The sequence below is a fragment of the Embiotoca jacksoni genome, unplaced genomic scaffold (genome assembly GCF_022577435.1).
Source record: "Embiotoca jacksoni isolate LCO1_2020_lvr unplaced genomic scaffold, fEmbJac1.0.p SCAF_116, whole genome shotgun sequence".
Lineage (NCBI taxonomy): Eukaryota > Metazoa > Chordata > Actinopteri > Embiotocidae > Embiotoca > Embiotoca jacksoni.
Window position 1 is genome coordinate 154,170 of NW_027185248.1, and position 12,558 is coordinate 166,727.

The following is a 12,558-nucleotide window of genomic DNA, read 5'->3' on the forward strand; positions in this document are numbered from 1 at the left end:
TGTGTGTGTGTGTGTGTCTGTGTGTGTGTGTGTGTGTGTGTGTGTCTGTGTGTGTTGCTGAGCAGTAGAATTTGCCAGGAATGCTGCTGACCAACAAAAACACACAATGACCACCCACACCCACCCACACACACACACACACACACACACACACACACACACACACACACACACACACACACACACACACACAGAAAGTGAAGATGAGATAATCAGTGACTGATAAATCAACAATCAATAACGATCAATAACCACAGAGAGAAGGGATCAGTAGATGTTCTGGAGCTTGTGTTGTTGTTGTTGTTGTTGTTGTTGTTGTTGTTGTTGTTGTTTCCTGCAGGGGGCAGCACCGACCCTCAGTCAGCAGGTTACTGTGACAACAGTAGGAAGCTGCTGGACATCCCAACACTGCTCAGAGAGGAGGGGGCGGGGCCATGCGCCATCTGAATGTAACTAAGCTCACCGTCTCCCTGGAAACAGACGAAACTGCTCTGTACTGTAGTATTACTGCACAGTACTGTAGTATTACTGTAGAGTACTATAGTATTACTGTACTATTACTGTATGATACTGCAGTATTACTGTTCTGTACTGCAGTATTACTGAGCAGTACTGTATTATTACTGTTCTGTACTGTAGTATTACTGTAATATTACTGTAGTATTACTGTACAGTGCTATGATGATGAAGACTCTCTTCACTGTTGAGTGTTCATCATCATCTTCATCACAGATCAATGATCATCAGTCTGTCACAGATCCATCCTTCATCATCCTTCATCATCCTTCATCATCACTGAGGAAGATGTCTGAAACACTGAAGCTGAGCTTCATCATCAGGATGAAGATTTCTGCTCCTCCTCGTCTGTTTCTTTGCTGCTGCTTCAGTCGGCCATCTTTGTTGTGTGGTCACCGTGGCGACAGCAGATCAGGTCTGTAAATGGAGGACATGAAGCCGTTTAAAGTCGTCACTTCGCATCTAATCATGTGATGAAGCTGATGGAGGGAAAAGATGGAGTGTGATCTACTGTTTCTACTGTTTCTATTGTGTCTCTACTGTGTTTCCACTATGTTTCTTTTGTTCTACTGTTTCTAATATTTCTATTGTGTCTCTACTGTTTCAACTGTATTTATATTGTTTATATTGTGTTCCTACTGTTTCTATTGTGTTTCTACTGGTTTTGTTATTGTTTCTACTGTTTATATCACATTTCTACTATGTTTCTATTGTTTCTGATGTTTATATTGTGTTTCTACTGTTTTCACTGTGTTTCTATTGTGTCCCTACTGTTTCTATTGTGTTTATACTTATTCTATAGTGTTTCTGGTGTGTTTCTACTGTTTCTGTTGTATTTATATTTGTGTTTCTACTGTTTTAATTTTTTGGGGGGATTGTTTCTACTGTTTCTATTATGTTTCTACTGTTCTATTGTTTATTTTTCTAATGTTTCTACTGTGTTTCTATTGTTTCTGCTGTTTATATTGTGTTTTTACTGTGTCTACTGTGTTTCTATTGTGTCCCTACTGTTTCTATTGTTTCTATTGTGTTTATACTTATTCTACAGTGTTTCTGGTGTGTTTCTACTGTTTCTGTTGTATTTATATTGTGTTTCTTCTGTTTAAATTTTGTTTGCATTGTTTCTACTGTTTCTATTGTGTTTCTGTTGTGTTTCTACTGTTCTATTGTTTCTATTGTTTCTTTTTCTACTGTTTCTATTGTGTTTCTACTGCTTTTTTTGTTTATATTGTTTATACTGTGTTTATATTGTGTTTCTACTATGTTTCTATTGATTCTACTGTTTCCATTGATTCTACTGTTTCTACTGTTTCTCTACAGTTTCTACTGAGTTTCTATTGAGTTTTACTGTTTCTATTTGTTTGTACTGCTTGTACTGTATTTTACTGTTTCGACTGTTTCTATTGTTTCTACTGTGTTTGTACTGTTTGTACTGTTTTACTGTTTTGAATGTTTCTATTGTTTCTACTGTGTTTGTACTGTTTCTACTGTTTTACTGTTTCTATTGCTTCTATTGTTTCTACTGTATGCACTCTATCTTTATCCATCACCACTAATGCAGCGAGTGTTGCTGACTCATGCCAACATGGCCGTCTGAGCTCTGACTGATGACTTGTATTGGATTTTTAATGGATAGTTTAGTGTCTCCTGAACATCCATCAGCTCATTTCTACTTTAATCTCGTTTCAGGGTTACAGCAGTTCCAATATCTGAGATCAATCAGCTCGCCAATCGTCTGTCTATCAAAAACTTTATGTTGCAGAAAAACACGGTGTACCGGACATCGTAGTTCAACCGGATCTTTAACGTAGATGATGTCACAAACTAAAAAACCTCGGAAATGCAGTTTTAGTTTTCTTGGTCAAAATCGCAGATTGTTTATAAAACTGTTCATATTCTCTGAGTCTTAAACTGTAGCACCGCTGAGGACCACGAGGGGCTGTCTCCATAGACTCCATCTGTAGTATCACTGAGGACCACGAGGGGCTGTCTCCGTAGACTCCATCTGTAGTACCACTGAGGACCACTAGGGGCTGTCTCCGTAGACTCCATCTGTAGTACCACTGAGGACCACTAGGGGCTGTCTCCGTAGACTCCATCTGTAGTACCACTGAGGACCACTAGGGGCTGTCTCCGTAGACTCCATCTGTAGTACCACTGAGGACCACTAGGGGCTGTCTCCGTAGACTCCATCTGTAGTACCACTGAGGACCACTAGGGGCTGTCTCCGTAGACTCCATCTGTAGTACCACTGAGGACCACTAGGGGCTGTCTCCGTAGACTCCATCTGTAGTACCACTGAGGACCACTAGGGGCTGTCTCCGTAGACTCCATCTGTAGTACCACTGAGGACCACTAGGGGCTGTCTCCGTAGACTCCATCTGTAGTACCACTGAGGACCACTAGGGGCTGTCTCCGTAGACTCCATCTGTAGTACCACTGAGGACCACTAGGGGCTGTCTCCGTAGACTCCATCTGTAGTACCACTGGTGGCATCGATACTTTTAAATGAGTGAAGCATCTCTGGGTTTTATTGTTGGTTTAAAAGTAACATCCGTTTGTCCTCGTGAGGACGGTCACATGACGTGTGATGTCACATGATGTCTCTGCGATACTTCGTTATTCCTCTTTCGGTTTTATTTGGGCTTCAAGCTGCTGACACGCGATCAGATTTTAGTCACGTTGTTTACACGGTTGGTTTCAGGGGAACGATATAAATTCACAAGGAGACATGAGGGACCAGCGGAGCGCCCCCTGCTGGTCGGACAGAGAACGTAAAGGTTGGAGACGATTCACAAACACAGTTCAGCTGGTTGAGTTGAGCTCTGAGGTTTATTTAGTGTTTTATAAAACCAAAGTTAGCAGAAAGAAACTCTGCAGCAATAAATACACCCAGGAGAGAAAACTGCTGCTTCACACTCAGAGAGACGAGAGACCAGAGACGAGAGACAAGAGAGAGGGACGAAAGACGGAGACGAGAGACGGAGACGTAGACGGACCGTTTCAGCGCTGCAGGGCTAATGCTAATGCTAATGGTATCCAGGCGTCGTACAAAAGTAAAAAGGCTTCAAAAAAATAGAAAAAGTAAAGAAATGTTTATAAAACTGATGAGAATGAAGAAACAGGAAGTGATGTCATGTTAGAGGCGGAGCTGAGGGCAGTGGGTGGAGTTTAGTTCCTGTGGTTTTTGTCCCGGAGATTCTCGGCCGTTTTATTTTTATATTATTGATTAGATTGTGGGCAGCGCCCCCTGCAGATCACATGATGCTGCAGCACTTACACGGCTGCTTCTCCTTCTTCACCTCCCCCTCCCCCGCGGTCTCCCCGTTGCTCGCCGTCGCAGCCATCGGAGGTTTGGTGGAGGTGGGCGGGTCCGTCTGCTTGTCTCCGCCCGGTGACGTCTTCCCGTCAGCCCCGTTGATGAGGACTAGCTCCGCCTTCACTGTCCCCTGCAGCCCGAGCACCCGCTTGGTCTCGTCCTCGTCTTCCACGCTCTGGTAGCCCATGAACACCATGGTAACCGGGTTCTCTGCGCTGGCCCCGCCCACACTGACCCCGTCCACGCTCGGCTCGCTGCCCGGTTCGGCTTCGAGCCCGGTGATCTCAGCCGCAACCTGAGGAGACGGCTTGGACCCCGCCTCCTCCTCGAGGCCTGCCTCCTCCTCGGGACCCACCTCCTCCTCAGGAGCCGCCGCTGTCGGGATTGCGGTCGCCGTGGTGACAGTCTGTGACATCATTGAAGCCTCATCGGCTTTGTGGAGGAGTTCTTCAACCTCGGAGGAGCTGAGCAGGTGGATGCCGTCCTCACCGTTCATCTCATGGACCACTGAGAGACAGGAGGAGGCAGGAGGAGACATGAGAAGGCAGGAGACAGGAGGAGACAGGAGGAGGCAGGAGGAGACAGGAGGAGACAGGAGGAGGCAGGAGGAGACAGGAGACAGGAGGAGGCAGGAGGACAAAGGACGAGGCAGAAAGAGGCAGGAGGAGACAGGAGACAGGAGGAGACAAGAGGAGGCAGGAGGAGACAAGAGGAGGCAGGAGGAGGCAGGAGGAGGCAGGAGGAGACAGGAGACAAGAGGAGACAAGAGGAGACAGGAGGGGACAGCAGGAATGAGGAATTAGGAGGAGTCAAGAGGATTGAGGAGGCAGGAGGAGACAAGAGAAGACAGGAGATAAGAGGAGGTCAGGTGAGTCAGATTAGATACATGAAGGACACGAGGAGGACGAGAAGCTGAAATCAGGCTGCTTTTAATTTAGGAGAAGTTCCCTGCAGTCATTTCCTGCTGTTTCCTGTCAATCATTAGTTTGACAGACAGGTGACTTCTCGTAAAGCTGTTTCTATTCATGGATTTTTGTGACATCACCTTTCCGCTCGTCTTCGTAAACTTTGACCCCTTGGAGGGAAAGGTCAACAGGAAGTGTGGTGTTCGTGGACAGAACCCGGGTTTCCCCCGTCACCCGGTCCCGCTCCACTTTAATCTCCACAGAGTACATCGCTGGGGGCGGGGGGGGGGGGCAGACAGACAGGTGTTAGAGACAGACAGACAGACAGACAGACAGACGTTAGAGACAGACAGACACAGACAGGTGTCATAGACAGACAGGTGTTAGAGACAGACAAACAGACAGACAGACAGACGTTAGAGACAGACAGACAGACACAGACAGACAGACAGGTGTTAGAGACAGACAGACAGACACAGACAGACAGACAGGTGTTAGAGACAGACAGACAGACAGACGTTAGAGACAGACAGACGGACAGACAGACAGACAGGTGTTAGAGACAGACAGACAGACAGGTGTTATAGACAGACAGACAGACAGACAGACGTTAGAGACAGACAGACACAGACAGGTGTTAGAGACAGACAGACAGACAGACAGGTGTTAGAGACAGACAGACAGACAGGTGTTATAGACAGACAGACAGACAGACAGGTGTTAGAGACAGACACAGACAGGTGTCATAGACAGACAGACAGACAGACGTTAGAGACAGACAGACACAGACAGGTGTTAGAGACAGACAGACAGACAGACAGACAGACAGACAGGTGTTAGAGACAGACAGACACAGACAGGTGTCATAGATAGACAGACAGACAGGCAGACGTTAGAGACAGACAGACACAGACAGGTGTCATAGACAGACAGACAGACAGACAGGCAGACGTTAGAGACAGACAGACACAGACAGGTGTCATAGACAGACAGACGTTAGAGACAGACAGACAGACGTTAGAGACAGACAGACACAGACAGGTGTTATAGACAGACAGACAGACGTTAGAGACAGAGACAGGTGTTAGAGACAGATAGACAGACAGACAGACAGACAAATCGTCTCTTGTGACATTAGAATAGTAAGTGAAGGTTGGGGATCTTTGTGGGCGGGGCTTGCAGTGCTGACTGTTTCTCATTGGTTGATTTTGAAGTACTGAACCAGTTTTTCGGAACCTGCTGCTTGATTAGTTTTTTAGGAAGAAACTCATCAAACATGTCAGGACGTCTGTCACATGTCTGAAGATGTCCTCCGACAGCGACCAATCAGAGAAGACCAATCAGAGAACACCAATCAGAGGAGACATTGAGAACCACAGAGCGGAGGAGGAGGAAGAGTTAGAAGTTCTGTTTCTCTGACTCACCTCTCTTCATCTCCTCCGTCACCTCTCTCGGGTTCTTCATTCCAGGACTTTTGTGAATTTGGACCTCAGCAAGGGCTCATGGGAAAAAAGGAGGCGGACACAGAGACAGAGCAGAGTACATTACATTACATTTCATTACATTACATTTCATTACATTACATTTCATTTATCTGACTCTTTTATCCAAAGCTACTTACAATAAGTTCATTTCAACCATGAGGGTTCAAACCAGAACAACAAGAATCAAGAAAATACAATTTCTTCCAGAAAGCCAAACTACAAAGTTCTATCAGTAAGTTCTATGTTAAGATACTAAAGTTCTACTGTTCAAGGTGAAGTCTGAAGATGTGTGTTTTTAGTTTGTGGTGGAAGATGTTCAGAGTTTCTGCTGTCCTGATGTCGTTGGGGCTCATTCTACCATTTAGGAGCCAGGACAGCAAACAGTCGTGAAGAGTAAAGACTGGCGCTCTGAGTGTGAGGTCATCAAGTCATCACAATGTATCACAGTAATCTGATTACATCAATCAGCCTCACTGTAAACAGAATACAGTAATCTGATTACAGTAGTCAAATTACAGTTAGTCTGGCTACTGTAAACAGATTACAGTAATCTGATTACATTCATGTGATTACTGTAACTTAACTGCTGTAATCTGATTACAGTTACAGGTACAGCGTCTCACCTTGGATCACCTGACCTGACGCTGTATCTCTGTCCTCCTGACGGCTGCTCTGACCCTTGATCTCTACATCTAATTAGAGAGACATGAGATTGGGAGACACTTCATGGAAACCACGACAGAAAAACCAACAGAAAGAAGAGCACCTTTACCTGTAAGTGATCCAGACGTCTCCTGGAGGGGTGCAAACACAAAAACAGGAAGTTCATTTCCAAAATAAAAGCCTCTGATCAACAGAAAACAGACTGAAACTACATTACAAAAAAAACCTCTGGAGTCCTGCTGGCACCACCTAGAGGATGCACTGGGCACTGCCCTACTGACTTCATCTGATCAATGTAATCTGATCAATGTAATCCGATCAACATAATCTGATCAATGTAATCCGATCAATGTAAACCGATCAACATAATCTGATCAACGTAATCCGATCAACATACTCTGATCAATGTAATCCGATCAACGTAAACTGATCAAAGTAATCTGATCAACATAATCTGCTCTATGTAATCCAATCAACATAATCTGATCAATGTAATCCGATCAACATAGTCTAACCAATGTAATTTTATCTGCAGAATCTGGTCACTGAGGTGTGTGTTTATACTCACAGTAGTGTGTGTTACGGTCTGACACACAGCTCCAGTCTCCAAACTGACCAGCTCCTGCTCCAACCTGCAGCACACAAACAAACAAACAAACAAATAAATAAATAAACAAACAAACAAAAACAGACTAAAAGTCTTCAGGTTGTTAGTTTAATTTAATTCAGTTATCTAAATGTGATAAATTAAATAATTTCAAAAATATTGAATGTAAAGAGAATAAATATTGGATCAACCACGTCTTATATCAGACCATATTAAATAAGATGAGACCTGGTGATGGTCTCCTCCAGGCTCCTGGTCTTCTCCTCATCCTCTTCCAGCTGTCTCCGGACCTCGTCCTGTTCTGGTCCAGCAGAGGGCGCTCCATCCAGCAGCCAGCGCTCCCTCAGAGCCTTCGACTGGACACAGGAAACAATCAACGGATGTAAACAGGGAAACACGCGACCAACAAGTCCTCCTCATGAACACGCTATGAACGTGTCCTCGTGAACACGCTATGAACGTGTCCTCGTGAGTATGCTGCTCTGAGCTGCTCGGTCCGTCGGTGGAAGGTTTTTTTCGTGACCGAGCAGCAGCGTGTTTGTGTCCGACGTGTCCTGAAATCAGCTGTCTGGTATTTAAAGCGGTTGCAGCGTTCCTGCGTCCTCTGCAGCAAATCTGAGATCAGCTGCAGATATTTTTACTCAGCAGCTGTTGGCAGCTCAGCAGCTCAGCTCACCTCTGGATGGAAGAAGTGAACTGTGAACAACAAGCATCTGTCTGTCTGTCTGTGAAACATTTCAGGTTTTTAATCCTGTTTTCATCTTTGTTTAAAAGATTCTTTACAAGTAAAGTTTTTAGCAATACTTTGTCCTGCAGGACAAACGGACTTTAACGAAGCTCCTGTGTTTCACCTGTTAACGTGTTTTACAACGAAGCAGCGTTGTAACATGTAAATTAAAAAAAAACTTCACAAGTGTTCCTGAGCCCATGCAGTGATTTCCACTCCAGAATAGTGTGTTTTTAATGCAGTGCTGCCTGAGGGCCCGAAGATCACCACCATCCAATATTGGTTTCCAGCCTTGTCCCTTGTGTTCAGAGATTTCTCCAGATTCTCTGAATCTTTTAATGATATTATGAACCGTAGACGATGAAATCCACTAATTCTTTGTAGTTTTACGTTGAGGAACATTATTCTTAGATTGTTGAACTATTTTCCAACACAGTCTTTCAGAGTGGTGAACCTCTCCCCATCTTCACTGCTGAGAGACTCCGCCTCTCTGAAATCATCTTTTATACCCAATCATGTTACTGATCTGTTGCCATGGTAACCTCATTAGTTGTCAAATGTTCCATCAGCTGTTTTTTTTTTCTATCTTTACACAACTTTTCCAGTTTTTCTTGATTCTATCACAACTTTATTTAAATCATGTTGCTGCTATCAAATTCAAAATGAGCAGATATTTTTAATAAAACAATAAAATTTCTTCGTTTCAGCATTTAATTTGTTATCTTTGGTCTAACCTTATTTAAATATTTAGTTTATGTGATTTTCAAATCATTGCATTCTATTTTTATTTGTATGTTTATTTATTTATTAATTTTCTCCTCAAACATCATTGTGATCAGTTATCAGACTTTTCAAGAAAAATAAGCAGCTGTTAAACGCTTTACACAAAGTAAACAAGGAATCTGACCTTTGACCCGCCTGACCTTTGACCTGTCTCACCTTATGGTGCTGCAGGGCTCTGCGGTCATCCTCCAACTGACGCTTCTTGTTCTCCACCTCGGTCTGCCACTTCCTCTTCTCCTGAGGCATGATGGGAAAACTGAGTCAGACACTCATCAATAATTCATCTGATCAGCTGATCTGACTTCTGTCTGCCGACTGCTCAGATTTATCTGCTGACCCTTTGAAGGGCCTTGACCCTCAGGTTGAGAACCGGTGGATTGAACTAAAGAACTTCAAATCGTTCAAACAGGAAACAATGTTAAAACTGAGGATCAATAATCCATAATCTCATCCTTTTATTGATCGGTGTGGGAGGGGGAAGGGATAGGGGGGCGGGGTGGAGGATGTGTGTGTGTGTGTGTGTGTGTGTGCGTGTGCGTGTGTGTGCGTGTGTGTGTGTGGAGGGGGGGCATACATGTGTATGTAAACTCACCGCAATGAGCTGCAGACGATCCTGCTGACAGAAAACCTCACTGATCCTGAGAGACAGACAGAGACAGACAGAGACAGACAGATGTTAGGACATTGTGTATCCTCCGTTTTCAGATAAAAAAAACTTTTAACTTCCTGATTTTTAGTCCAAAACTCGAGAGCCTACGATTCCCATGATGCACCTGGCCAGCATGTTGACTCAGTTCTTCATTTTATTAATTTTGTCTCCAACACAGTGGACCAGTACCAGGACCATGACCAGAACCAGGACCAGGACCAGAACCAGGACCAGGACCAAGAACAGGTCCCTTCTGAATCATGTTGCGTGTTTAACCATATTCCCTGTATGTAACGTATTCCGCGTATGTAACGTGTTCAATATATGTAACATGTTCCCTGTATGTAACATGTTCAATGTATGTAACGTGTTCCCTGTATGCAACGTGTTCCACATATGTAGCGTGTTCCCTGTATGTAACATGTTCCACGTACGTAACGTGTTCCGCGTATGTAACGTGTTCCCTGTATGTAACATGTTCCGCGTATGTAACGTGTTCCCTGTATGTAACGTGTTCCGCGTATGTAACGTGTTCCCTGTATTTAACGTGTTCCGCGTATGTAACGTGTTCCCTGTATGTAACGTGTTCCCTGTATGTAACGTGTTCCGCGTATGTAACGTGTTCCCTGTATGTAACGTGTTCCCTGTATGTAACGTGTTCCACGTATGTAACGTGTTCCCTGTATGTAACGTGTTCCCTGTATGTAACGTGTTCCGCATATGTAACATGTTCCCTGTATGTAACGTGTTCCCTGTATGTAACGTGTTCCGCGTATGTAACGTGTTCCCTGTATGTAACGTGTTCCCTGTATGTAACGTGTTCCGCGTATGTAACGTGTTCCCTGTATGTAACGTGTTCCCTGTATGTAACGTGTTCCCTGTATGTAACGTGTTCCGCGTATGTAACGTGTTCCCTGTATGTAACGTGTTCCCTGTATGTAACGTGTTCCACGTATGTAACGTGTTCCCTGTATGCAACGTGTTCCCTGTATGTAACGTGTTCCGCGTATGTAACGTGTTCCCTGTATGTAACGTGTTCCCTGTATGTAACGTGTTCCCTGTATGTAACGTGTTCCGTGTATGTAACGTGTTCCGTGTCCTGTTTCACTCTGTTTTTGTCTGAGTGAAGCTGAATTCAAAGATCCTGAACAAAGCTGCCGTCTCCATGGAAACCGAACTCCACAACAGAGACTGTGAGGGACCTTCAGCCCCCCACAACAAAACCCCTCTGACAGCCGGTCCTGGACCCACTGGAACTGGTCTGGACCTGGGACCGGAGTCCCAGAACCAACAGAACCAAAACTACAAAATCCAGCATCAAGTCTCTAAAGTGGGTTTAGTTTAGTTATTCTGTCCAACCAGACCAGAACCAGACCAGAACCAGGAGAACACACCAGAACATTAGAGTGTGGAGTATGACATGATGGGTAACAGGTTTTAAACATATTCATTATTTAGTTTTTTGTAAATCTGCAGAATAATTAATATTTGATTATATTATATATATTATATTCAGAATCTGAAGATGAAGTTTTAGATTTGAAGTCATCAGTTATTGATCCGGTATTGATCCGGTATTGACCCTGAATATTTGTACTGCAGTATCAGTCCTTCAGGGCAGAAATACTTCAAGTATCAAAGTGAAATTATTCTCTGTGACCCTGCAGCTTATTTGCCGGTAGTTTTATTGTGAAGGGGCAGTGGAGCAGTGAGTGGACCGCTGGTTCTGGTCCATCCCGACACACCGAACCGGTCTGTGTCCTTGTCCAGACATGAATCCGCCCCCCGAGGCTCCACCCGGCTGCAGCAGCCCCGTCAAGTTTACACCGACACTCAAAAGAAGCACACAGGAAGAGACCTTCAAAATAAAACACAAGGTAGCTTCTGTTTTTCTCGCAACCCGTTCCGTGTGGTTCTGGTTCCGGTTCTGAAGAGAAGGAGCTGGACACCGCTGCTGTTCTTAGTCACGAATGATGTAATATCGATTGCAGATGAATCAATAATCTGCTGACCGCTCTGATGTCATCATGTGAAATTTACTCAGTGTTCAGACAAACATGTGATGAACATGTGATGAACATGTGATGAACATGTGATGAACATGTATGAGACCTTTATAACTCAATCAAACTGTTTTAACTGTAAAACAAACTTTTATATTTAATATTTATAAAGAAGCTGAATCATGAAACTACCCGTGCTTTTATTGTGAAGTCTACCACCGGAAGTCAGTTCGTCCAGACGTGTCTAGCTTGACGTCACTTATTGATCACAAATCAGAACAACAGAAACTGATCAATATGTAATTCCAAACGCTCGCGCTGCTCATTGATGAGCGATCCGCGGTTTCCGGTCTGCTTCCGCTCAGAAAAGTAGACCTCACAAAGTCTTTGTCACTCCGCGGCAGCTGCACGCGCTTTAACCCCGTCCTGCCCGCCGCAGTGATTCTGACAGTCCGGTACCGGCCCGACCCGTCCGGATCGGCGGGTCCATCCTGGTAAACGGCGGTTTGAGGAGGGTTTTGGCGCAGTTGTGGCTCCTGACTCAGCGGTCTGATGCCGCACAATGACGACACAGCGGACAGCGCACGCTCACATTCAAGTCACACCTCACGTCATAAACATGCAGAAAAACACAGAAGAAGAAACAGACGAAGAAGAAACGGAAATATCAGAGAAGAAGAAATAAAGTGTACTTACTCCATCATGAGAGAGAGCAGATCAATGCGCTGCTACCAGAACATCTGAGAGGAGAGGAGAGGAGGAGGAGAGGAGGAGGAGAGGAGCCCCGCCCACTGGGGGGGGGGGTGGAAGAGGAGAGCCCCACCCACCGCGGGTGGGGGTAGGGAGGGGAGGAGGAGAGACATACTGCCTGATGGGATGTCCCCGCCTGTTTCGGAGACATC

The 12,558-nt window shown here is 44.8% G+C and overlaps 1 protein-coding gene across 4 annotated transcripts; it reads right to left on the reverse strand.

Moving 5' to 3' along the window:
- Positions 1-11: 11 nt before the first annotated feature.
- palm1a (paralemmin 1a) lies at positions 12-12,415 on the reverse strand. Of its 4 annotated transcripts, XM_069143862.1 has the most exons (11): positions 12,353-12,415; positions 9,597-9,642; positions 9,161-9,241; positions 7,723-7,850; positions 7,456-7,519; positions 6,997-7,018; positions 6,848-6,916; positions 6,165-6,239; positions 4,881-5,012; positions 3,797-4,342; positions 13-933 (listed from the first exon to the last, which is right to left on the reverse strand). In XM_069143862.1, exons 1-11 carry the CDS (start codon positions 12,358-12,360, stop codon positions 884-886), a joined length of 1,221 nt encoding a protein of 406 aa, XP_068999963.1. In that variant the 5' UTR covers positions 12,361-12,415; the 3' UTR covers positions 13-883. The 4 variants fall into 4 exon arrangements, with proteins under 4 accessions (XP_068999965.1, XP_068999963.1, XP_068999966.1 ...); XM_069143864.1 differs by lacking the exon at positions 6,848-6,916 and having other exon boundaries at positions 12-933; XM_069143865.1 differs by lacking the exon at positions 4,881-5,012.
- Positions 12,416-12,558: the final 143 nt, after the last annotated feature.

What these genes read in the sequence shown, in the direction of transcription:
- palm1a (XM_069143862.1), bottom strand. An exon ending in GAGCCCTGCAGCACCATAAG is followed by an intron (nt 7,851 to 9,160) that starts GTGAGACAGGTC and finishes TCCTGTGTCCAG; the next exon opens with TCGAAGGCTCTGAGGGAGCG. An exon ending in GACGTCTGGATCACTTACAG is followed by an intron (nt 6,917 to 6,996) that starts GTAAAGGTGCTC and finishes CTCTCTAATTAG; the next exon opens with ATGTAGAGATCAAGGGTCAG.